Source organism: Salmo salar, chromosome ssa25 (genome assembly GCF_905237065.1).
Source record: "Salmo salar chromosome ssa25, Ssal_v3.1, whole genome shotgun sequence".
Classification (NCBI taxonomy): Eukaryota; Metazoa; Chordata; class Actinopteri; order Salmoniformes; family Salmonidae; genus Salmo; species Salmo salar.
The window spans coordinates 28,609,896-28,637,741 of NC_059466.1; the positions used below are offsets into that span (position 1 = coordinate 28,609,896).

The 27,846-nt window shown below is 41.0% G+C and overlaps 1 protein-coding gene across 2 annotated transcripts; it reads right to left on the reverse strand.

Moving 5' to 3' along the window:
• Window positions 1-1,145: 1,145 nt before the first annotated feature.
• On the reverse strand, window positions 1,146-27,818 carry LOC106586507 (fruit protein pKIWI501). Of its 2 annotated transcripts, none has more exons than XM_045707357.1 (10): window positions 27,521-27,818; window positions 20,534-20,869; window positions 17,166-17,198; window positions 16,320-16,370; window positions 16,079-16,165; window positions 15,463-15,483; window positions 15,339-15,356; window positions 5,212-5,328; window positions 3,858-3,911; window positions 1,146-3,761 (listed from the first exon to the last, which is right to left on the reverse strand). In XM_045707357.1, exons 1-10 carry the CDS (start codon window positions 27,579-27,581, stop codon window positions 3,730-3,732), a joined length of 810 nt encoding a protein of 269 aa, XP_045563313.1. In that variant the 5' UTR covers window positions 27,582-27,818; the 3' UTR covers window positions 1,146-3,729. The 2 variants fall into 2 exon arrangements, with proteins under 2 accessions (XP_045563313.1, XP_014029367.2); XM_014173892.2 differs by having other exon boundaries at window positions 16,320-16,385.
• Between the last annotated feature and the right edge of the window lie 28 nt (window positions 27,819-27,846).

Genomic DNA, 27,846 nt, shown 5'->3' on the forward strand with positions numbered 1-27,846 from the left:
AGCGCATTCTGACATTTCAGCTTTAATACATTTATGTCTTGGCTCAATTCAATACAATAGCCTAGTTACTAGACTTTTCAATATTCATTACTATCACTTGCCTTGCTTTGAACTACTGAAGTTTAATAGCCTCTTGTGAAGCAATCCTTTTAACTTACAATCAAATATTCAACAAAACCAAGCCCTTACTTGCTGATCTAATTAGCTAGTGATGGTTTATGGATGCCATGATGATGATATGTGTGTTGAGAAGCATTTCCCAGCAGGTTCCCACATATACCTGCAGTAATGAACCTGACGCCCCAGGCCTTGCTTTATGGGCCTGTCACTATCGATCACTACCAAGTCTACACACTGCTCTCTCTCTCTCTGTGTGTGTGTGTGTGTGTGTGTGTGTGTGTGTGTGTGTGTGTGTGTGTGTGTGTGTGTGTGTGTGTGTGTGTGTGTGTGTGTGTGTGTGTGTGTGTGTGTGTGTGTGTGTGTGTGTGTGTGTGTGTGTGTGTGTGTGTGTGTGTGTGTGTGTGTGTGTGTGTGTGTGTGTGTGTGTGTGTGTGTGTGTGTGTGTGTGTGTGTGTGTGTGTGTGTGTGTGTGTGTGTGTGTGTGTGTGTGTGTGTGTGTGTGTGTGTGTGTGTGTGTGTGTGTGTGTGTGTGTGTGTGTGTGTGTGTGTGTGTGTGTGTGTGTGTGTGTGTGTGTGTGTGTGTGTGTGTGTGTGTGTGTGTGTGTGTGTGTGTGTGTGTGTGTGTGTGTGTGTGTGTGTGTGTGTGTGTGTGTGTGTGTGTGTGTTGTGTGTGTGTGTGTGTGTGTGTGTGTGTGTGTGTGTGTGTGTGTGTGTGTGTGTGTGTGTGTGTGTGTGTGTGTGTGTGTGTGTGTGTGTGTGTGTGTGTGTGTGTGTGTGTGTGTGTGTGTGTGTGTGTGTGTGTGTGTGTGTGTGTGTGTGTGTGCGCGTGTGGCCGCCCCTATGATGATGAATACCTGGCATATCAAGCTGTTCTGGTCATGTCTTCATGTCTGATTCATTCAGGCAGCTGTGTCTCCAGCAGCACTGATCCATATGTTACTGACTGGGTTTCAACCCTGGTCACCTGCATGCCACAAGACACGGTTTGTCACGCCCATCACACACAGCAGACACATGACACATAGTTCCCCCTGAACAGCTCCTTTATTTCTATCTCCAGTATTATTTACACAATTCAAAAAGAAATATGTGCTAAAGGATTAAAATCACACAATTCTCAAACACACGATAACAAAGACAGATTCATTAAATATAAGAGTGGAGTACTCTGTATACCACTGTATCGTCATTACACTTACTATGAACTCTTTTGGAGAGGGAAATTATTCTCCAAAAGAAGTCTTGTCAAGACAATGATATTCAGAGGAGTTAGTTGGCTAAAGTACACACAGCTCATGGGACCAGGCTAATCAGAAATTGCTTCTCCAAGAGTCTCAGTCTTTCACTGTGAACTGGAACATTATTTATTGTGTGTTCAGCGGTGAGCTCCTCCCAGGCTGACTCTGCATACAGTTAGTCGTATACCCTTTTCACACTACTGAGCCAAACCAAGCTGTACTGGGCTTGCCCAGTTACACATCTCCCATAGTTGCTGGACCCATGTTGGAAAGAATAATGTGAAAAGAAAATATGCTGGCCAGCACAGTACTGTTTGGGTGGACCCTGTAGCGTTAAGCAGACACTGGGTTCTCCAACTCTGGTCCTGGATAGCTGCTGGGTGGGCAGTTGGAGACCCCTGCCTGAGTCTAGAGCTGTGTCTGAAATGGCTCCCTATTCCCCTTATAGCAGGGCTTCAAAAGTATTCCACTATAGAGGGAATAGGGAGCCATTTCAGACTGGCCTTAGTAGTGAGATAGTCATAAAAAGGATTCCCATGTGAAACATCTAATGTAAGGCACTTACAGAGCAGTACAGCATTATATTGTAACATACTATTTTAACATTTCAACAGAGCTAAATGTTCTCATACATTGTTGTATTTTAGACAAGGTCCCCAAGCCCCTCAAATACCCAGCAAACACACAACAGGGGTGATATTTTCTGTCCTCATACCAGCTCTCACACAGCTTCCTCTAACCAGCTTTCACAGAACAACACTACTAGCCTGGTGTTCCAGTCTTTTGGTGCTTTGGCCACCTCCTCTCTGAGTTCCTTCATTGTCACACAAAACATGTATGGCTTGACAATGATAGAGGAGTTGGATACATTTATTATGGGAGAAGGCTAGAAGAGTTGACTACAGCACATACAGTATGAAACCAGACCAGACTAGAAGAGTGGTAGTCAGAGGTGGCAGGTAGCCTAATGGTTAGGAGCATTGGGCCAGTAACTGATTGGTCTCTGGTTCAAATCCCTGAGCTGACTAGGTGAAAAGTCTCTCAATGTGCCCTTGAGCAAGGCACATAACCCTAATTGCTTCTGTAAGTCACTCTAGGTAAGAGCATCTGCTAAATGACTAAAATGTAAGTTGGCTACAGTATGAAACCAGGCTACAAGAGTTGGCTACAGTATGACACCAGGCTAGAAGAGTTGGCTACAGTATGACACCAGGCTAGAAGAGTTGGCTACAGTATGAAACCAGGCTAGAAGAGTTGGCTACAGTATGACACCAGGCTAGAAGAGTTGGCTACAGTATGACACCAGGCTAGAAGAGTTGGCTACAGTATGACACCAGGCTAGAAGAGTTGGCTACAGTATGACACCAGGCTAGAAGAGTTGGCTACAGTATGACACCAGGCTAGAAGAGTTGGCTACAGTATGAAACCAGGCTAGAAGAGTTGGCTACAGTATGACACCAGGCTAGAAGAGTTGGCTACAGTATGACACCAGGCTAGAAGAGTTGGCTACAGTATGACACCAGGCTAGAAGAGTTGGCTACAGTATGACACCAGGCTAGAAGAGTTGGCTACAGTATGACACCAGGCTAGAAGAGTTGGCTACAGCACACACAGTAAGGGCTTGATTCAATCTGTAGTACTGAAGATCAGCAGTATATCATGGATCTTCAGCACTATTAAATCATTGTAAAGAGCCAAACAACGGTAACATTTCAAGTAAAGGATGGTCCATTTTATCCAAAATAATCTGGGAACTGTAGCCCGGTTGCTGTTCAGCCAATTACATGCCACTCCTTGTATTCATTGTCTTTCGGCAATCTTCAAATATGAACATTCTATCATTATGAGCTTGAGAAGATCAGAGGATTTGATCCTGATTCGATAACCGTCACAGTTATCCTCCAATCACAATGTAATTGAAAATCCAGTTCGCATTTTGAACTTTAGGAATGTCAATAAACCAGTCTCTTTGGCAAATGACAGGAGTGGCAAGGAGTGGAATGTTAGCTAAAATGACAGGTACCCAGATGAACTTCCCAGTACTTGTAAACAGAGAAATAGGTCTACATTGTCTCGGTGCTGTTAAGTGGACAGAAAATATCACCCCTTTTTTAACGGATTACAAATGTGATCTTTAGAAGACACTGAGATACTACTGATTGGTCTCACTCTAACGTGGTGCTGAAAGCCATAACCTCCAAACCACTATCTCACAGTTTTACAACTATAATCAGTTTAAGGCCTAAAGATTGGGATGGATCTGTGTATGAGTGTGTGCATGTGTGTGTGTGCGTATGTGCATGTGTGTGTGTGCGTATGTGTTATGGTAAACTGCTGGTCCTGGTTCTTCTCCATTGGAATCTCAGACGATCTAGGAGGATTTAGTCAGCAAGTTGCTGAGAACTGCAACCAGAAAAGGACACGCTGGGTTAACAACGGACAATCACAACACCGGCAGACTAGTGGTTGATGTGTTTGACTTATTAAGATACTACATACCCTGGGGATTCGACTGGGTCTCAGCCTCCTCCTTACGGGCTCTCTCTACATCCCCTGATGGAGAGACAGGGAATTCATTACTATTTCTCTCTTTCCCATCTCAAGAGGTTAAATTTAAAAAAAAGAAGATAGTAAGTGCCTATAAAGTGCCAATTAAAATAACAGGGTTGACAATTGCATCTTAAATCAGCCATAAATCTATTTTTTTGACAGGGGGAAAGGAAGCTTGTTGTGTGCAACAGGGAGTGGGAATTGAATTAAAGTTCACCAACATTTTTAGGGCCCGATTCGATCAGATCTGCTTTAGCCGAAATCCTCATAGCTGATATTTTGACGATGTTGGAGGTGGAACTGCGTTAGCGCTGTGAAATCCACAAGCGTATCCCAGCATTATACCTAAAGCGGACACTGCTATTGGCTGCACGAAGTCGCATTAAAAGAAATCCCATGCAGCCTTGTTTACAAGTTCGAACACTGGAAGGCTGAAAGAAATCCAAATTATTTTGTTTAATGATTTTGAATTTGAGCGTCATTATTTCTATATAGCCTACACTTTCTCGTTCTGAACTTCTAATGCCATTGGGTGGGTGTGGCTTCGAGACTATGATCACAAGAGCAGCTGCTCACCAATTTGACAGCTCCAACGCAGTTCCACCACCAACATCAACAAAACGTCAGCTATGTATGTGGTTGTTGGCTATCGCTTTTACACTATGACTCTTATTGAATCCAGGTCTGAATTGTTAAAACCTTTCTAGCCCGTCTATCTTTGGGTAACAGGGTTGACATGTTATGCTCGACCCGTTCAGTTTTCCACCACATGGCCAAAAAGAGTAGAACCAGCTCACCTGCTTTTACACTATGATTTGACTATTAGATGTAAAAAAATACATAATATCTCTGAATAGTTTCACCATATTAAAAAGAGAGTTCAGTTCATGTAACAGGGTAGACCTTAAAATGAGGGACAGAATAATCTGACTATTAAATGAATCACTAATCACATGACATAAATAATAATCTTCAGAAATGACTCTGTCAAAGCAAAAAAATGACTAGGGCTTTACAATACTGGTGAAAACATTGATAAATGTTGGGATTCAGTGGATTAAATTCTTTCTAGAAGTCACAGAGGGATATGTTAAAATGATGAATTTTGGCACTTAAGCAAGTCTTTATTCATATAGAAAATCAGATTTATTGAATTTTCCATGTGGTCTATATTAACGGGCTCTTCATTTAATAAATATTGCTGCACAATTTTACTTAAAGTGTCAAAGGGACGCAAAAGGTACTCTTTCCGTGGAACGAGCCAGCTACAGCAGCAGACAGTATGTAGTTGATAGAATCTCACCTCCACTGTTCTTAAAACAGAGCTTCTTCTTCTGATAGGCAAAGTATCCACTGGCAGCTCCAACGATCGCCACGCCAATAGCACACAGAATGCCCACCACCGAGCCAGAGCTAGAGCCTATAGAGACAACAGTGGTTATAACACTGCTTATAATGCAGCTTGTTGAAAGGTTATGTTAGGTGGTTATATACAGTATTTTCACAGTAGATATGCAATACTGTATTTCGCAACAAAGATGCAGTGTGATGCTGTTGCATCCATAACCATATGTATATACACTGTTGGGCTCTGCTTGTGTCCAGAGCAGTGGCGTTCCCTATGAAATGTGCTGAGTGTGTGTGACGAGTGTGTGTGAGGTGTGTGTCTGTAACATCAGATACAGCAGAGATTATTCTGAAACATACATCCAATAATTACAATACGTTACCTTCCACACAACTGTCAGCAGATATAGCTATTTGTCAATCTGACTTCTTCCACATAAGACAATGTAACACGACAGAATACTATCACAACCGAGTCAATAAATACAAGAAATAACAACCATAGTTCAAATGAATAGAACCCGCCCCCACGCCCCATCACACTTCACTTGCTAAGTATCACTTCACTGTTCCACTTTCCCCAATACATTAGTGCAATAAACAAGGGATACTTTGAGAGTAAGCTGTGAGGAAGTTTATTTTCTTTTGAATCTCCCAATGCACCTGCAAATCAACCTCTAGATGACTGCATGAATACCACTGTCAAGTAAATACCAAGCAACCACATAGTAGAGATACCACATGTTTCCCAGAGGGTTCTACATAGACCCCAGAAGAGTTCTAACTGGAACCATAAAGGGTTCTACCTGGAACCAAAAAGGGTTCTCTTATGGTGACAGCCGAAGAACCCTGTTGGAACCCTTTTTTCTAAAAGTGTACACACATAAAAATATGTTTATTTATCCAATGTTTTTATTTATATGAGTAATTTATTAATATTCATATTATGTTTGATGTGAAGGGGCAGCAACAAAAACGGCACTGTAGTGTACTTTCAGGTTTAATGTGTTGTGTGTAGACCTACATGGCTTGTATCTGTGTATGGATGAACATAGCTTAATCATTAGGTGGGAAAACTGCCTCTCTGTTCTATTGGACTTTTAATACTAGGGTTCATATAGAGCCTGGAGCTGTATCAGTCACCACCCTGTAATACAGACAGAGAGAGAGAGAGAGAGAGCACTAGACCAAGCCAATGGTCTGAGGCCAAACCACACGACTAACAACATTGGACACTTTATGGAACACAAAGCCTTCACTATCTCATCCTGGAATATCAGAAATACAGACATTGTCATCCTACAAGAAATATGGTATAGAGGAGATGGACCCACTGGTTGCCCTCTAGGTTACAAGAGCTGGTAGTCCCAGCCACCAAACTACCAGGTGTGAAACAGGGAAGGGACTCAGGGGGTATGCTAATTTGGTATAGAGTAGAACTAACTCACTCTATTCAATTAATCAAAACAGGAACACTTTACAATTTCAAAAGGAAATTATCTCAACAGAGAAAAATGTCCTCCTGTGTGCTACCAATATCCCCCAACTAGAATCCTCATACTTTAATGAAGACAGCTTCTCCATCCTGGAGGGGGAAGTCAATCATTTCCAGGCCCAGGGACATGTACTAGTCTGTGCTGACCTAAATGCCAGAACTGGACAAGAACATAACAACCTCAACACATAAGGGACAAACACCTACCTGGAGGTGACAGCATTCCCTCCCCCATATGCCCCCCAAGGCACAACTACGACAACATAACCAACAAAAAAGGGTCACAACTCCTGCAGCTTTGTCGGACGCTGGGTCTGTACATAGTCAATGGTAGGCTTCAAGGGGACTCCTACGGTAGGTACACCTATTGCTCATCTCTTGGCAGTAGTACAGTCGTGGCCAAAAGTTTCGAGAATGACACAAATATTAATTTTCACAAAGTTTGCTGCCTCAGTTTGTATGATGGCAATTTGCATATACTCCAGAATGTTATGAAGAGTGATCAGATGAATTGCAATTAATTGCAAAGTCCCTCGTTGCCATGCAAATGAACTGAATCCCAAAAAACATTTCCACTGCATTTCAGCCCTGCCACAAAAGGACCAGCTGATATCATGTCAGTGATTCTCTCGTTAACACAGGTGTGAGTGTTGACGAGGACAAGGCTGGAGATCACTCTGTCATGCTGATTGAGTTCGAATAACAGACTGGAAGCTTCAAAAGGAGGGAGGTGCTTGGAATCATTGTTCGTCCTCTGCAAGAAAACGTGCCGTCATCATTGATTTGCACAAAAAGGGCTTCACAGGTAAGGATATTGCTGCCAGTAAGATTGCACCTAAATCAACCATTTATCGGATCATCAAGAACTTCAAGGAGAGCGGTTCAATTGTTGTGAAGAAGGCGTCAGTGCGCCCAAGAAAGTCCAGCAAGTGCCAGGACCATCTCCTAAAGTTGATTCAGCTGCGGGATCGGGGCACCACCAGTACAGAGCTTGCTCAGGAATGGCAGCAGGCAGGTGTGAGTGCATCTGCATGCACAGTGAGGCGAAGACTTTTGGAGAATGGCCTGGTGTCAAGAAGGGCAGCAAAGAAGCCACTTCTCTCCAGGAAAAATATCAAGGACAGACTGATATTCTGCAAAAGGTACAGGGATTGGACTGCTGAGGACTGGGGTAAAGTCATTTTCTCTTATGAATCCCCTTTCCGATTGTTTGGGGCATCCGGAAAAAAGCTTGTCCGGAGAAGACAAGGTGAGCGATACCATCAGTCCTGTGTCATGCCATCAGTAAAGTATCCTGAGACCATTCATGTGTGGGGTTGCTTCTCAGCCAAGGGAGTGGGCTCACTCACAATTTTGCCTAAGAACACAGCCATGAATAAAGAATGGTACCAACACATCCTCCAAGAGTAACTTCTCCCAACCATTCAGGAACAGTTTGGTGACGAACAAAGCCTTTTCCAGCATGATGGAGCACCTTGCCATAAGGCAAAAGTGATAACTAAGTGGCTCGGGGAACAAAACATCGATATTTTGGGTCCATGGCCAGAAAACTCCCCAGACCTTAATCCCATTGAGAACTTGTGGTCAATCCTCAAGAGGTGGACAAACAAAACCCCACAAATTCTGACAAACTCCAAGCATTGATTATGCAAGAATGGGCTGTCATCAGTCAGGATGTGGCCCAGAAGTTAATTGACAGCATGCAAGGGCGGATTGCAGGGGTCTTGAAAAAGAAGGGTCAACACTGCAGATATTGACTCTTTGCATCAACTTCACGCTATTGTCAATAAAAGCCTTTGACACTTATCAAATGCTTGTAATTATACAATTCCATAGTAACACCTGGCAAAAATATCTAAAGACCCTGAAGCAGAAAACTTTGTGAAAATTTATATTAGTGTCTGTCACAACGTCCACAGAAGGTGGCGCCTCTCCCCGTTCGGGCGGCGCTCGGCGGTCATCGTTGCCTTTCTACTAGCTGCCATCGATCTCCTTTTCTGTTTAATTTGGTATAGTCTGTTTAGGTTAGCACCTGCTTTGTGTTAATTCATTAGTGGGGTATTTAGTCTGTCTGGTTTTGGTTTGGGTTTGTGAGGGATTATTTTGTGTGGTCTTTTCGTAGGTTGGGGATTTGATTTTCCTCTGCCGTACTGTATTAGGCATTAGGGTTTGCTGGGCTGCGTCCCGACTCATTTTAGGATTCTATCCTTCGTTGGAGTGTTGTACCCCGCCTTGTTTTGCGGCACTTTTTGGACTTGCTCATTAAATGTGTGTTTTCACGTACCTTGGTCTCCTGCGCCTGACTTCACCCCTCCTACATGATAGAATCATTCTGACAGTGTCATTCTCAAAACTTTTGGCCACGACTGTACTGTAGACTACTTTATCACTGACCTCAACCCAGAGTCTTTCAGAGCATTCACAGTCAGCCCACTGACACCCCTGTCAGATTACAGCAAAATCACAGTCTACTTGAACAGAGCAATACTCAATCATGAGGCATCAAAGCCAAAGGAACTGAATAATATTAAGAAATGGTATAGAGGGAAGGAAAGCAGTATGGAAACCTACCAAAAAACAATTAGGCAACAACAAATTCAATCCCTTTTAGACAACTTCCTGGACAAAACATTTCACTGTAATAGTGAAAGTGTAAACTTCACCTAAACAGTATATTTGACCTCTCAGCTTCCCTATCAAATAAAAACATGTCAAGTAAGAAAATTAACAACAATGACAAATGGTTTGAGGAAGAATGCAAAAACCTAAGAAAGAAATTGAGAAACCTATCCAACCAAAAACATAGAGACCCAGAAAACCTGAGCTTACGCCTTCACTATGGTGAATCACTAAAACAATGCAGAAATACACTACAGAAAAGGAAGGAACAGCACGTCAGAAATCAGCTCAATGTAATTGAAGAATCCACAGACTCTAACCACTTCTGGGAAAATTGGAAAACACTAAACAAACAACAACACGAAGAGTTATCTATCCATAATGGACATGTATGGGTAAACCACTTCTCCAATATTTTTGGCCCTATAACAAAGAACAAACATATACATGATAAAATAGAAACCTTAAAATCAACTACTAAAGACTACCAGAACCCACTGGATTCTCAAATTACATTGAATGAACTACAAGACAAAATACAAACCCTCCAACCCAAAAAGGCCTGTGGTGTTGATGGTATCCTAAATGAAATGATAAAATATACAGACCAGAAATTCCAATTGTATATACTTAAACCATGTAACATCATCCTCAGCTCTGGAATCTTCCCCAATATTTGGAATCAAGGACTGATCACCCCAATCCACAAAAGTGGAGACACATTTGACCCCAATAACTACCTATGCGTCAACAGCAACCTTGGGAAAATCCTCAGCATTATCATTAACAGAGGACTCATACATTTCCTCAGTGAAAACAATGTACTGAGCAAATGTCAAATTAGCTTTTTACCAAATTACCATACGACAGACCACGTATTCACCCTGCACACCCTAATTGACAAACAAACAAACCAAAACAAAGACAAAGTCTTCTCATGCTTTGTTGATTTCAAAAAAGCTTTTGACTCAATTTGCCATGAGGGTCTGCTATACAAATTGATGGAAAGTGGTGTTGGGGGAAAAACATACAACATTAGACAGGGATGCAGCTTAAGCCCCACCCTCTTCAACATATATATCAACTAATTCCCACAAACCCAATTTTGATCAACTCCCATATCTATTGGGTAAAATACAACAGTGTGCCATCACAGTAGCAAGATTTGTGACCTGTTGCCACAAGAAAAGGGCAACCAGTGAAGAACAAATACCATTGTAAATACAACCCATATTTATGTTTATTTATTTTCCCTTTTGTATGACATTTTGTGAGTGTGATGTTTACTATAAAAAAAATATTGTTTATTTCACTTTTGTTTATTATCTATTTCACTTGCTTTGGCAATGTAAACATATGTTTCCCATTCCAATAAAGCCCTTAAATTGAAATTGAGAGAGAGAGAGAGAGAGAGAGAGAGAGAGAGAGAGAGAGAGAGAGAGAGAGAGAGAGAGAGAGAGAGAGAGAGAGACATATACATCATGGGGCAAAACACCCACAGAAAATCCACAGAAAGAATGTACAAAATGTACAAAGAAATTCCACAAACCATGAATGCAGGGCAGAACTTGGAAGGTTCATGCAAGTACAGATCATTTATGGTCAACAGTCTTTGCCCAAAGAGTGGCACCTTAACAAAATTGGCCCAAATACACAAGATCGACATGAACACAAATAATCTGTCCTCAAGGGCAAAACTTAGACAGCTGGAGGTGAATAATAAGAATGCATACATTGACTATTGGCAAAGAGAGGTTGAAGTTCAGAGAAAGACTTCACTTAAGCAGAATACTTAACCCGTGTAAAAGACCCCAAACAAAGAAAAGCATAAACCAAATACAGAATTAGTGATGATAGCCTGGCAATTGAAACAGGACGCCATCAAAAAACATGGCTGGCCAGAGAGGACTGACTACATACAGTATGTCATAACTGTGGGTCAGGAGAGATAGAAAGTGAAGAACACTTTCTAATCTTCTTTCCCAAATATAGATTACCTAGAGAGTCCTTTTCCCCCAAATTCATAATGAAAATGTCCAAAAATTGGACAGAACAATCAAACAACAATCAAACACTTTCTTTACTTTTGGTGCAAAGGTATGTGGTGATAGAGTTGGCAGCACAATATGTCACAGCTTGCCACAAGTTAAGGGAGGAAACATAAAATGTACTATCTTCTCCATATATTATAATTATAGTATATAGACTATATAAATACCAACAATATTTTTCATTTTTCTCTTATATATATTTTTAATATTATTATTACTTTAATGTTGTTGTTTTTCCATTACATTAATTTGATTCTGAACGTTGACCATTATTACACTTTTATAATAGATATTTATTTGTTTGCTTTATTAAAGTATATGGGTCTTTATATAATGCGTGACATCAGGGTCAAAATAAAAAAAAATTGTTTGATATACATTTAAATATGATTTTCTTGCAGATTCACATTTGTATTTACAGGAGCAAGAGTCTAGATATGCACAATGAGACAGATCGTTGCGACATGGGGCTGTGCATTATCATGCTGAAACATGATGTGATGGCGGCAGATGAATGGCACGACAATGGACCTCAGGATCTCATCACGATAGCTCTGTGCATTCAAATTGCCATCGATAAAATGCAATTTTGTTTGTTGTCTGTAGCTTATGCCTGCCCATACCATAAGCCCACTGCCACCATGGGGCACTCTGTTCACAAAGTTGACATCAGCAAACCCCTTGCCCACACGACGCCATACACGTGGTCTGTGGTTGTGAGGGCGGTTGGACGTACTGCCAAATTCTCTAAAACCACATTGGAGGCAGCTTATGGTAGAAATTAACATTCAGTTCTCTGGCAACAGCTCTGGTGGACATTCCTGTAGTCAGCATGCCAATTGCATTGTGTTGTGTTATAAAACTGCATATTTTTGAGTGGCCTTTTATTATCCCCAGCAATAAGTGCACCTGTGTAATGATCATGCTGTTGAATCAGCTTCTTGATGTGCCACACCTGTCAGGTGGATGGATTATCTTGGCAAAGGAGAAATGCTCATAACAGGAATGTAAACAAATTAGTGCACAACATTTGAGAGAAATAAGCTTTTTGTGTGCATGGAAAATGTCTAGGATATTTTTTTTCAGCTCATGAAACATGGGACCAACACTTTACATGTGGCATTTATATTTTTGTTCAGTATAAATATATTTTTTGTATTAAAGCTACTATTTTGTTTTTAACCTAACCTATAGCCTGACCCATTAACTTATGTATTACTGCCCCCCAGTTGCAAGAAATGACATCCCCCAAAAAACTATACAACACAAATGGCTCCTAGCTTCCCACATTTAGAAAAAAGGTTCCAAAACAGTTCTTTGTCTGTCCCCATAGGAGAACCTTTTTTGGTACCAGAACCCTCTGAGGGTTCTACATGGAAGGGCTCTCCTATGGGGACCGTAAAGAACCCTTTTAGGCTCTAGATATAACTTTTTTTACTAAAAGCGCACGCATGCTTTCTAAAAAAACGAACTGATATAATGTATAAAACTAAAACGAAATAAAAACTAGCAAATCAGATCTGAAAATTAACTGAAACTAAACAGAATTTCAAAAAAAACAAAAAACGAATAGAAATAAAAAAACACAAAACTATAATAACCTTGGCTAACACACACACACACACACACACACACACACACACACACACACACACACACACACACACACACACACACACACACACACACACACACACACACACACACACACACACACACACACACACACACATACGGGCCACACACACCTACACACATGCACGCAGACACACACATTCACACACACAATGGAAATGGAATGTGTGGGAGAGAGACAAGAAGGGACAGTTAAGACACTGAGCCCCGCATATCACAGTATGGAAACTAGAAACTATTCCACAGTATGGAAACTAGAAACTATTCCACAGTATGGAAACTAGAAAGTATTCTACAGTATGGAAACTAGAAACTATTCCACAGTATGGAAACTATAAAGTATTCTACAGTATGGAAACTAGAAACCATTCCACAGTATGGAAACTATAAACTATTTCACAGTATGGAAACTATAAACTATTTCACAGTATGGAAACTAGAAACTATTCTACAGTATGGAAACTAGAAAGTATTCTACAGTATGGAAACTAGAAACTATTCTACAGTATGGAAACTAGAAACTATTCCACAGTATGGAAACTAGAAACTATTCTACAGTATGGAAACTAGAAAGCATTCTACAGTATGGAAACTATAAACTATTTCACAGTATGGAAACTAGAAACTATTCTACAGTATGGAAACTATAAACTATTTCACAGTATGGAAACTAGAAACTATTCTACAGTATGGAAACTAGAAAGTATTCTACAGTATGGAAACTAGAAACCATTCCACAGTATGGAAACTAGAAACTATTCCACAGTATGGAAACTAGAAAGTATTCTACAGTATGGAAACTATAAACTATTCTACAGTATGGAAACTAGAAACTATTCTACAGTATGGAAACTATAAACTATTCTACAGTATGGAAACTATAAACTATTCTACAGTATGGAAACTAGAAACTATTCTACAGTATGGAAACTATAAACTATTCTACAGTATGGAAACTATAAACTATTCCACAGTATGGAAACTAGAAAGTATTCTACAGTATGGAAACTAGAAACTATTCTACAGTATGGAAACTAGAAACTATTTCACAGTATGGAAACTAGAAACCATTCCACAGTATGGAAACTATAAACTATTCTACAGTATGGAAACTATAAACTATTTCACAGTATGGAAACTAGAAACTATTCTACAGTATGGGAACTATAAACTATTCTACAGTATGGAAACTAGAAACTATTCCACAGTATGGAAACTAGAAACTATTCCACAGTATGGAAACTAGAAACTATTCTACAGTATGGAAACTAGAAACTATTCTACAGTATGGAAACTAGAAACTATTCTACAGTATGGAAACTAGAAACTATTCTACAGTATGGAAACTAGAAACTATTTCACAGTATGGAAACTAGAAACTATTCTACAGTATGGAAACTAGAAACTATTCTACAGTATGGAAACTATAAACTATTCTACAGTATGGAAACTATAAACTATTTCACAGTATGGAAACTATAAACTATTTCACAGTATGGAAACTAGAAACTATTCTACAGTATGGAAACTATAAACTATTCCACAGTATGGAAACTATAAACTATTCTACAGTATGGAAACTATAAACTATTCCACAGTATGGAAACTATAAACTATTCTACAGTATGGAAACTAGAAACCATTCCACAGTATGGAAACTAGAAACTATTCCACAGTATGGAAACTAGAAACTATTCTACAGTATGGAAACTAGAAACTATTCCACAGTATGGAAACTATAAACTATTTCACAGTATGGAAACTAGAAACTATTCTACAGTATGGAAACTAGAAACTATTCTACAGTATGGAAACTAGAAACTATTCTACAGTATGGAAACTAGAAACTATTCTACAGTATGGAAACTAGAAACTATTCTACAGTATGGAAACTAGAAAGTATTCTACAGTATGGAAACTAGAAACTATTCTACAGTATGGAAACTAGAAACTATTCTACAGTATGGAAACTAGAAAGTATTCTACAGTATGGAAACTAGAAACTATTCCACAGTATGGAAACTAGAAACTATTCTACAGTATGGAAACTATAAACTATTCTACAGTATGGAAACTATAAACTATTCTACAGTATGGAAACTAGAAAGTATTATACAGTATGGAAACTAGAAACTATTCCACAGTATGGAAACTAGAAACTATTCTACAGTATGGAAACTATAAACTATTCTACAGTATGGAAACCAAACTCTTCCACAGTATGGAAACATCCAGAACACACACAGTGGAGAGAGAGACAGAGAGCGAGGGAGCAGGACTCACCTTGAGTTTCAGCTGTGCCTGATTAGAAGAAATAAAATAAAAGAAACAGACAATTATTCACATAACACACACACAAATAAAACACACGCACATAATATGTCATTAGGGGAAGCAAGGCCTTTACCTTCTGTTTCTGCTGCATGGGCTGGAAAAAGAGAAGGGGGAGGCATTATTCAAACCCAGTCGTTAATCTAGTTGATGCCCTGAAGGTATTTACTGCTATAGAGTTTCTGCTCTAACCGGTCGGAAAGGACAAATCTACATGCAAACACCCACACACACGTACTGTACTTAATCAAATGTATATTTGCATATGGATCATAGTGAATGTGAGTCATTATTGCCTGGAACTCTCTGTAAGCTGCAGCACCTGAAGGCGCTAAGGCCTCTCTGACTCTGCTTCTCATGCATGTTGGAGCATGATAAACCTCCTGCATGTGACTCAATAGTCTATATTAGTCACTTTATTGGTCATAGACCACAATGAGCCCTGAGCAGTTAATATATTGTAAAAGCTGTTTTCTGACTCATCCATAGAGACTCCATATCTAACTGTATATCAGAATGTAATCAATCGGACACAGCGTAATGATGTAGAAATGTTCACATTATTATATCAAGTATCAGTTTCAGTTAACAGCCATTTGTCTGGTTCTATACTGTGCTGGAGCCAAGTCTTCTAGCCCAGTTCCATACCGCATGTGTTGTAGCCACTAGCAGCAGCAGTACACGATACTAACCAACTGAACCTCTGCTGCGGCTCTTCCCTCCCGCAGGTGTGTCTTCGTCATTCTCAGCTATAGCGTCCTCCAGATCCAAATCTCCCCCTGTTTCAGTTCATTAAAACATTGAGTTTTCATATATCAACAATGTGGTGTCAACTTTAGTGTGGTGTGTAAAGCCAAACAAGCCCTCCCCCCTGAAACACATACACACACATAAAAACACGTGCTTAGTCACACAGGCCGTTGAGACTCTCACCTGTCTTCTCCTCCGTGGGCTCACTCTCTGCTGGTGTTTCATGCTCCGCCTCTGTAAAAGGAAGGACTGAGGAGAGGTGAGACAGGTTTTGTCAGGGGAAAGGGAGGAGAGGTGAGACAGGTGTTGTCAGGGGAAAGGGAGGAGAGGTGAGACAGGTGTTGTCAGAGAAGAGGGAGGGGAGTGGAGACAGGTGTTGTCAGAGAAGAGGGAGGGAAGGTGAGACAGGTGTTGTCAGAGAAGATGAGACAGGTGTTGTCGGGGAAGTGGGAGAAGAGGTGAGACAGGTGTTGTCAGGGAAGAGGGAGGGAAGGTGAGACAGGTGTTACATTTTACATTTTAGTCATTTAGCAGACGCTCTTATCCAGAGCGACTTATAGTAGTGAATGCATACATTTCATACATTTTATTTTCTTCTGTGCTGGCCCCCCGTGGGAACCGAACCCACAACCCTGGCGTTGCAAACACCATGCTCTACCAACTGAGCTACAGGGAAGGCTGTTGATATATTATGTGTTGTCAGGGAAGAGGGAGGAGAGGTGAATATAGGATTACAGGACTAAAGTAGCATTGCACACTGTATAGACATGTAGTATCTGTGACTCCAGGGTTGTAGACCTAGCTGTAAGAGCAGCAGTGGCAGGTGAGCTAGACCTGAAATTAATAAAAACCAGCTCACTAAAGTCTGACATTGGAGCTTCTCAAACACAGTAAAACTGTGTCTCTACTTCTATAGTAAACTAACTTTACTGGTTCATCAGAAAACTGCAGTCTTGTAAATGTAGGGGGGAAAGCAGAAATGTTTGGTACTGACAGTCCGATTTACCAAAGTAAATAAACCATTCTTACCTGGTTCAATAGCTTCAGACAAATCTAGTTCATCTGCAAAAAAAACAGACACATAGAAACAGACATAAACACAGAGAAATATGAGCAGCACCTTCAGGCTGATTTATGACTGTCTGAGAGGACAGAGTTGTTTGTTCAGTTGGAGCAAATGGGGGAAAACTCTTTAAAAAGGAGCAGGTACTACCTGAACTTGTCAAAGAAAGCTATATTTCAGTTTTTCCATTTCAAACGTTTTGTGTTTTTAGGGGCCAAATGAACACCACCCAGATGTCAATGTCTAACTGTAAATATTGGCAGGTGAGAGGTGAGGGTTAAGGGATAAGGGGTGTGAATGTGTTGATGTTGTGTTTTATCTTCATCTTCTTTTCCAACAGTATCACTCACTACTACACAGCCGCTGTAGATTATCATCCATTTCGTCTGATACGTTACAAATGACAATTTGTTGTAGCTAACGTTAGCTAGGTGGCTAGGTGTCTGGTTAAGGTTAGGGGTTAAGGTTAGGGGTTAAGGTTAGGGTTAAGGTTATGGTTAGGAGTTAAGGTTAGGGTTAGGGGAAGGGTTAGCTAACATGCTAAGTAGTGGCAAAGTAGTAAAATATTTGTAAATAGTTGCAAATTAGCTAAAATGCTAAAGTTGTCTGTGATGTTATTCGAACACACAACCTTTGGGTTGCAAGACATTTACGTTATACGCCCACCCATCCTCCCTGACCAACCACCCTCCTTTTGATTTTTTGGCTTAAGTAACCTTCTGTCTTATGTAACCATAACAAACATAACATATCAGACTAATTTGAGCTTCACATATTTACATTTACCATATTACATCTAGTCTGAGGCCAGGGTGGAGAGAGAGGGAGGGGTGTGTGGGTATGTATGTTGTTAGGGGTACATCCAGTACCGATCCATTTGAATTTAATCAGTCAGAGCAGGTATTCCCAAACTGGGGTACGGGGGTACACGCAGTGCCGTCGGGGGGTACGCCAAATAAAAATGTGATTGTGATTTTTCTTTAAAGAAAAATAAATAAATAAAAGTAGTAAGACATGTATAAAAGCAACAGATACCATTAATAAGAAGGGGCTAGAAGTGTCTTATATGGTGAGCTACCAAGTGGCTAGGACAGGCAAGCCCCATACTACAGTGGAAGACTTAATTCTTCCTGCTGCCACGGATGTGGCTGGGACAATGCTGGGGGGAAAGGCCAAAAAAACGATACAGACAACGCCTTCATCAAACAACACTGTTTCACAACGCATCAGTGGCATGGCAGGATGTGTTTTGAAACAATTACTGCTTTGCATACAAGCCAGTGAATTCTATGCGTTACAGCTGGATGAGTCAATAGACGTGGCGGTCCTGGCACAGCTCCTGGTATATGTCCGTTACGTTTATGGGGGTCAATTAAGGAAGACATCCTCTTCTGCAAACCACTGGAAACCAGGACAACAGGAGAGGATATGTTTAAAGTTCTGGAAGAGCTTAGTGACATCAAATGGACTTTGGGGGTCAAGATGTGTTGGTATCTTTAGTGATGGCGCAAAAGCCATGACAGGGAGACATAGTGGAGTGGTAACGCGCATGCAAGCAGTTGCTCCCAACGCCACTTGGGTACACTGCAGAATCCACCGAGAGGCTCTTGCTGCCAAGGGAATGCCTGACAGCTTGAAAGACGTTTTGGACACTACAGTGAAAATGGTTAACTATGTTAAAGCAAGGCCCCTGAACTCTCATGTATTTTCTACATTATGCAATGATATGGGCAGTGACCATGTAACGCTTTTACAACATACAGAAGTGGGCTGGTTATCAAGGGGCAAAGTATTGAAAAGTTTTTTTTAAACGAGCTTAAAGTTTTCTTTACTGACCATAATTTTCACTTGTCTGACCGCTTGCATGATGATGACTTTCTCACACGACTGGCCTATCTGGGTGATGTTTTTTCTCGCCTGAATGATCTGAATCTAGGATTACAGGGACTCTCCGCAACTATATTCAATGTGCGGGACAAAATTGAGGCTATGATTAAAAAGTTGGACTCTTTTCTGTCTGCATTAACAAGGACAACACACAGGTCTTTCCATCAATGTATGATATTTTGCGTGCAAATGAACTCGGACAATGTCAAATGTGAGTTGGGTGCACAATTACGCAAGTACAATCCCGAAACGGACGACACAAACAACTGGATTAATTATCCCTTTCATGCCCTGCCTCCAGTCCACTTACCGATATCTGAACAAGAGAACCTCATCGAAATTGTAACAAGTGGTTCTGTGAAAATTGAATTTAATCAGAAGCCACTGCCAGATTTCTGGATAGGGCTGTGCTCAGAGTTTCTTGCCTTAGCAAATCGCGCTGTTAAGACACTGATGCCCTTTGCAACCACGTACCTATGTGAGAGTGGATTCTCAGCCCTCACTAGCTTGAAAAGTAAATACAGGCACTGACTGCATGTGAAAATGATTTAAACTGAGACTCTCTCCAATACAACCTAACATTGCAGAGTTATGTGCATCCTTTCAAGCACACCCTTCCCATTAACCTGTGGTGAGTTATTCACCATTTTTGATGAACAAATAAGGTTCTATATGTAAGGTGGCTAAATAAAGACCAAAATGATTGATTATTATATTATTTGTGCCCTGGTCCTATAAGAGCTCTTTGTCACTTCCTACGAGCCGAGTTGTGACAAAAACTCACACTCATTCTTATGTTTAATAAATGTATCGTATCGTGTGTGTGTGTGGCAGGCTTACAATTATGGCAAAAAACAACATTTGAGAGTGTGCTGACCCTGGTGCTGGAGGGGGTACACAGATGGAGGTTGAATGTTTGAAGGGGTATAGGACTATAAAAAGTTTGGGAACCAATGCGATACAGGATAGTGCCTTGAGGTCTACACACTGGCAGAATCACAGTGTTAAAGTGTTTGGATTTACAGTTTAAGACTGCTTTCAGAACACTTTCTCTAGCCTTGCATTCCAGCACACATTCTAAAATTCTTCTGTGTCTTCTGTCTGTCTAGAATAGAACTTATACAGTGTCCTACGAGAAGTTCATCGGCTAGAATGTCAGAATATGTTACTGTGGCTGGCTGTTGACTCTGTGTTGATCAGATTCATCAGAAGGCCAACTAAATTGTACTTGACCCTCCCCACCCACTTCACCTGTAACTCCATCCCCTCCAATTCAGATTTCAAAAAAGTAAGGACAAACGGATCCAAGAACTCAAACCCAACGCTATACAGCTAAATGAATTGAAACTGGTCCTATACACTTGTATGCAAAGATTATGAATGTACTGTAGGCATATGGGGTGTTTGACCTGCTGTGTGTGCATGTGTGTGCGTGTGTCTGGCTCACCTGGTTCAGCCTCAGCTTCAGGGGCTGCCTCTGCTTCTACTGCTGGTTCGTCTACTACTTCTGCATCCTCTTCCTCTGTGGCCGGAGCCTCCTCTTCCTCTGTGGCTGGAGCCTCCTCTTCTGCCAGAGCCTCCTCAACTGTCGGAGCCGTTTCCTCTGTGGCTGGAACTTCCTCCTCCTCTGCAGCCTCCTCCTCTTCTTCTGCCGGAGCTTCTTCTTCTGCAGGGGCCTCCTCAGCTACCAGGGCCTCCTCGGCAGCTACTTCTTCTGCAGGGGCCTCAGGCTCTGCTGCTTCTGCCTCTGGTTCCTTCGCTTCTGGCTCAGTAGCAGGGTCTTCTGGAGAGAGGAACAGACTTGTCCTTTAGGCAGCAGCAGTGTACCCCATCACATTTTACGACATCACAGATAAATATGATAGGTCTACTCTAATGAGCGTGTGTGTGTTGCAGTCAGAGGCGGCTGTGACATTCCACAATTGTATGTAAGGTGCAGCAGTGTGCCAGAGAGTGTAACAGCGAAACAGCAGACAACCTTCTCACTTCAACCCTCTTATTTCTCTAAACCAGGCATGGCCAGCTGGTCCAGGAGGGACACAGAGTATGCAGACTTTTGTTCAAGCCCTGCTTCTGATCCACCTCCTGATTCAACTGGTCTACACTGAATAGCTGATCAGTTGAAGGTGTTCAAGCTGGGTTGGAACAAAAGCCTGCACACTCTGCAGCCCTCAGAGACTGGAGTTACCCTTCCCTGTTCTAGAGAACAGAATCAATAGTCAAACACAATCCAACATCAACAATGACCAAGACAGACAGACTGGCTTGTCATCTTATGTGTGTACGGTACTGTATGTGAGAGTTTCGTCAGGAAACGAAAGACAGGGACTTTAGACTACTGTACCTTAAACATACTGTACATACGTGTGTGTAGGGGAACCACAAAAATGATACAATGTGTTGCTGTTCTCATGTGATATTAGACATTTTCTAAAGCTGTATGACTCATGTACTTGAGAGACCCTATCCTGAGACTGACGCAGTGCCAATGCCTTTCCTCTAGTCCCATGTGTGTGTATATATGACATGCCAGAGACGCAGCCTTCCTTCTATGGTATGTTCTGTGTGTGTGTGTGTGTGTGTGTGTGTGTGTGTGTGTGTGTGTGTGTGTGTGTGTGTGTGTGTGTGTGTGTGTGTGTGTGTGTGTGTGTGTGTGTGTGTGTGTGTGTCTCTCTCTGTGTGTGTGTGTGTGTGTGTGTGTGTGTGTGTGTGTGTGTGTGTGTGTGTGTGTGTGTGTGTGTGTGTGTGTGTGTGTGTGTGTGTGTGTGTGTGTGTGTGTGTGTGTGTGTGTCTGTGTGTGTGTCTCTCTCTGTGTGTGTGTGTGTGTGTGTGTGTGTGTGTGTGTGTGTGTGTGTGTGTGTGTGTGTGTGTGTGTGTGTGTGTGTGTGTGTGTGTGTGTGTGTGTGTGTGTGTGTGTGTGTGTGTGTGTGTGTGTGAGTGTCTGTATCTTTAATAGAGACAGCTTCCCCCCTATATTACGTGTGTGTGTTAACAGGAAGTTTGGAACAGAAGGGAGGGAAGAGAACATAATGTTCATATTTGGGAGTTCCGCAATATTACAGCGCGAGGGCTGGGTCTCATCAGTTGGAACGATAGATGAGGCACGCATACCCCACACAAACACGCACTTAAACTCCCTTACACACAGTGCTATAATAAAAACAGGGCAAACTGCAACTCAAGGAAAGTTTTACTACAGAAAAGAGAAAATCACGACATGGGCAGCTCCAACATCACACACACAGCGCAGCCCGGGCATAATGCTAAAAACCTGAAACATTTTAAAACACTGGGACGCTTATAATGTCAGGGAATCTATACTGTACAGTACACTACGCTTTGAGTGATGGTTAATGTGTGTGTGTGTGTGTGTGTGTGTGTGTGTGTGTGTGTGTGTGTGTGTGTGTGTGTGTGTGTGTGTGTGTGTGTGTGTGTGTGTGTGTGTGTGTGTGTGTGTGTGTGTGTGTGTGCCTGTGTGCGTGGGTAACCTTGCCGTCTCTGGTAACAGCAGATAGCCAGTACAATGTGAGGTGGTTGACAGGTGATATGTTCCAGTTAGTTAGAACATTGTGTTCTCAGGTATTTCTATTGTGTGGTGGCGTGGAGGGACCCTGTTGTTGTTTTCCCTGTTTCAGCTGGCCCTGTGGAATAAATGCACTACTTTTGGCCACACAGAACCCAATGGACAAAAGTATAGGTCACTGTGGGGAATAGGCTGCCATTTCAGATGTACCCGTTTTTTTTTGTATCTGGAGGGTCACAGTAGAATCCAGGTGGCTCACAGCAGAGAACCACTGATCTAGAACATTCTACGGAACCACTGATCTAGAACATATACTGCTGCTCCTGTCTCTACATGTAGACCTGGTCTGGCTCTGAGCTGGGTGTAAGGCCATGTCCAAAAACTGTACTTGCGTTCTAAATATTAGCCATTTTGGGAATGCGAAAATAGAACGTTTATAGGATGTTTTTTTTATTTTATTGAGTATGCTTTAAATGCAATGATGTCATACTAATTTCAGCCGTCATCTAGTACAATTCTCTGCACGCAATTGAAGAAGAGAATCGCCTTTTCAGACCCATGTGTGTTTGACAACAACTGATAATCAAAGAACGGGACGGAATGTAGAAAAATGAACGAATGGCAGGAAACAACAAAATTGTGCATTAGATGTCACATTCTCAGTAGGATGAGCCTAGTGTGCTGTTATTAGATGTCACATTCTCAGTAGGATGAGCCTAGTGTGCTGTTATTAGATGTCACATTCTCAGTAGGATGAGCCTAGTGTGCTGTTATTAGATGTCACATTCTCAGTAGGATGAGCCTAGTGTGCTGTTATTAGATGTCACATTCTCAGTAGGATGAGCCTAGTGTGCTGTTATTAGATGTCACATTCTCAGTAGGATGAGCCTAGTGTGCTGTTATTAGATGTCACATTCTCAGTAGGATGAGCCTAGTGTGCTGTTATTAGATGTCACATTCTCAGTAGGATGAGCCTAGTGTGCTGTTATTAGATGTCACATTCTCAGTAGGATGAGCCTAGTGTGCTGTTATTAGATGTCACATTCTCAGTAGGATGAGCCTAGTGTGCTGTTATTAGATGTCACATTCTCAGTAGGATGAGCCTAGTGTGCTGTTATTAGATGTCACATTCTCAGTAGGATGAGCCTAGTGTGCTGTTATTTGTTTCTTACTGAATTCGTTTTTTCTAAACAGTACGTTCTAAAGAGTATGCAGGACGATTAGTACACTGTATGTCGTTTTCGTAAGTAGTAGGCAAGACAGATTTCGGGCAAGGCCACTAAGTCATCTGGTCTGTCTCTGAGCTGTGTGTGTGTGCATTTATGTGTGTTGTTTAATCTGTGTTTGCATTTGAAAGGTGTAAACACACATACAGTGGGGGATCCTCTCTCTCTCTCACACACACTCACTCACTCACTCACTCACCCACCCACCCACCCACCCACCCACCCACCCACCCACTCACACATAACCCTAGGGGAATGAGAGAGGCTGAGACTGGTTCTGAGTGTAGGGTGTAGTCTGCAGCTGGGCTGGATTGGGTTACTGAGGCAGCGCCCAGCCCTTTAGTATTGCCATACACACACACACACACACACACACACACACACACACACACACACACACACACACACACACACACACACACACACACACACACACACACACACACACACACACACACACACACACACTCATCTCATGTGTGATATACAGTAAAGCTGTGTTCCAGCAATATGTGGCACACTGAGATGTGAAGTATAATGTGAAGTTTTCATTAATGAACTGGCTTCAGATCAGAGTCTCCTGAGGGGAGGGAGGTGTGGCAGCCAGGACTCAGACTCTCTCTGTGGAAAACAAAAACTATTATTTCACGACATTAACCAACATGACTTAGGCCAGATGAGACTGTAATAACTCTTATATCACATTAATACCAGGTCACAATCATTCTTAAAGCCAGATGCCTGTAGCCCTGCTAGTTGTGAAATAGAGATTGGTCAAAGGACAACACACAGGCCTACTGGTACGGGATATATGGGTACAGGGGTAGAGGGAGACAGACAGAGAGAAAAGAGAGAGTGGGGGGAAGAGAGAGAAAATGTGTGAAATAGAGGAAGAGTGACAGAACATGGACACGTGTTTGGTATCTCAGATTGTTCTGTCAATTCTCACATAGAAACTTAATTGGGAGGAAGGATGTTTGACATGCTTTTTACATTTGTATCACAAACCATTTTCTAGACAACCATGATGAAAGTGGCCATTTTAGGCCCTTTTAGACCTATACATGACTCCTGTAAGACTATGGTCCTTGCACTATATATGGTACAGACAGCATCTTGGTGTCATTATACTCCTTATGGTGTTCTCTCAAATATGGAGTGTATCTAGATTCTGAAATATACATTTTCACATTATTTTATTCAACACAAAAAAATATGAATATCAATGATTTTGATTTTGCTTATAACAATATACTCTTCAAACACGTCACATTTCCAGAGTGGGCTCTCTGCTATTTTAATTGATATGGCCCATTTTATACAGAGAAATTGACATTATAGGCAGTGGTGGAAAAAGTAATACATCCTCATACTTGAGTTAAAGTAAAGATACCTTAATAATAGAAAATGACTCAAGTAAAAGTGAATGTCACCCAGTAAAATACAACTTGAGTAAAAGTCTAAAAGTATTTGGTTTTAAATATACTTAAATATCAAAAATAAAAGTAAAAGTCAAATCATTTAAAATTCCTTATATTAAGCAAACCAGACGACACAATTTTCTTGTTTTTTTTTGTTATTTACGGATAGCCAGGGTCACACTCAAACATTCAGATATCATTTAAAAACAAAGCATTTGTGTTTAGTGAGTCTGCCAGATCAGAGGCAGTAGGGATGACCAGGGATGTTCCCTTGATAAGTGTGTGAATTGGGCCATTTTCTGTCCTGCAAAGCATTCAAAATGTAACAAGTATTTTGGGTGTCACGGAAAATGCATAGAGTAAAAAGCACAGAATTTTCTGTAGGAATGTAGTGAAGTAAAAGTATAAAGTTGTCAAAAATATAAATAGTAAAGTACAGATACCCCAAAAAACGACAGCACACTAGGCTCATCCTACTGAGAATGTGACATCTAATAACAGCACACTAGGCTCATCCTACTGAGAATGTGACATCTAATGCACAATTATGTTGTTTCCTGCCATTCGTTCATTTTTCTACATTCCGTCCCATTCTTTGATTATCAGTTGTTGTCAAAGTAGTCCTCTAAAGTATTTGTACTTAAATACTTTGCACCACTGATTATAAACCATTAACCAATCACAGCACTCCTTTAGGATTTCACATTCAGCAAGTCAGCGGCAGAGAGGGAGTTTCCTTTCAATCCATTTTCCCATTCACTGTATTGGTGGTGCTCATAAAATGTATCATACCTTCAGAATTAGCAGAGAGCCCACTGGAAATGTGATATACTTGTAGAGTATATTGTTCCAAACAATATGCCTTCAAATTAACTAAATCAAAAAGGGTCATTTTGAGATATTAATATTAATATGTTTCATGTTGAATAAATGAATGTGAAAATTTTTATTTCAGGATCAAGACACTCCATATTTTAAAGCACACTATAAGGAGTATAATGACACCAAGAGGTTGTCTGTATCATGTACGGTTCACAGATCATAGGGTCTTACAGGAGGTACGTATAAGTCTAAAAAGGGCCTAAAATGGCCACTTTCATCATGATTAAAAATAATAATAATAATGGTTTGTGATACAAATGTAAAAAGCATTTCAAATATCCTTCATCCCAATGTTTCCATGTGAGAATTGCTAGAACAATCTAAGATACCAAAAATATCTTCAGATTCTGCTGGCATGGAATCACCCTACAGGAGTAGAGAGAAAGAAAAAAAGGAAGAAGGAAGAAAGAAACAGAATATGGACACAGACAGAGACAGAAAGGGATCGATCACATTGTCCACAACCCACATGATTACATGTCCAGTAGGACACAACCTATAGGACACTCAATGAAATGAATTTTATAAAGCCCTTTTTACATCAGCAGTTGTCACAAAATGCTTTATTAAACACATTTTTACCAGTGTACACACATTATAGAGAAATGCAGTAAGACTATACTGTACATGCGGTAGGCCACACCTTAAAGGACTATGGAGCTTTGGGCCAGCAACTAAAAGGTTGTTGGATCGAATCCCCGAGCTGACAAGGTAAAAATCTGTCGTTCTGCCCCGGAGCAAGGCAGTTAACCCACTGTTCCCCGTGCCTGAGGATGTGGATGTCGATTAAGGCAGCCCTCCGCACCTCTCTGATTCAGAGGGGTTGGTTTAAATGCGGAAGACACGTTTCAGTTGAATACATTCAGTTGTACAACTGACTAGCTATCCCCTTTCCCTTTCCCTTATATACATACAGTATAATGCATATCTACACACCAACATCATATCAGGCTGAATAAATGATGCTATCTGGCACATAGCCAACAGCGTGTATTTATAATGATACATCAGAGCAGGTTTATCAACATTATTTTTGTTCTGCATATCAGCCTCAGGTAGAGATAGACAGAAAAAGATTGAGGATGTATGTCACAGAAGTAGTGGGTGTAAAAGGTGTGAGTACTTGACTTACTTGTCTAAGTAGAAACAGAAACATAAAGCACCATAAAATGAGTTGTAAAAGTTCTTACCAAAGTACATTAGTGGATGTAAAAGTTCTTACCAAAGTACATTAGTGGATGTAAAAGTTCTTACCAAAGTACATTAGTGGATGTAAAAGTTCTTACCAAAGTACATTAGTGGATACAAAAGTTCTTACCAAAGTACATTAGTGGATATAAAAGTTCTTACCAAAGTACATTAGTGGATATAAAAGTTCTTACCTTGTGTCTTGGCTCCAATCACCAAACTGCCCAGCAGGAGAATCCACAGGTATGACATCATGGGAACACAGTGTGCTGAATTACAAAGCTGGACTTTTAGACTTCTCTGTTGAATAGTGAAAATAATACAAGTAGTAATGATTATGTTTCTGGTAATGTAGACTGGGTATGTGTGTGATCTGATTATAGTTTCATGGCTATGTGTGTGATCTGATTATAGTTTCATGTTGCCTCTGCTGCAGCTCCAATCTTCTTACACCTTCTTTTTCTCCGCATCAAACCAACTTTAACGGGCGTGTCTTTGTCCCAGCCACACCCCAGACAAA

Coding starts and splice junctions, on each gene's coding strand:
- LOC106586507 (XM_014173892.2), bottom strand. CDS start 27,581: ATGATGTCATACCTGTGGATTCTCCTGCTGGGCAGTTTGGTGATTGGA. Junction 17,199..20,533: donor TGAAGCTGAGGCTGAACCAG/GTGAGCCAGACA, acceptor TTTTTTTTGCAG/ATGAACTAGATTTGTCTGAA. Junction 3,912..5,211: donor CTGTTTTAAGAACAGTGGAG/GTGAGATTCTAT, acceptor TCTCTCCATCAG/GGGATGTAGAGAGAGCCCGT.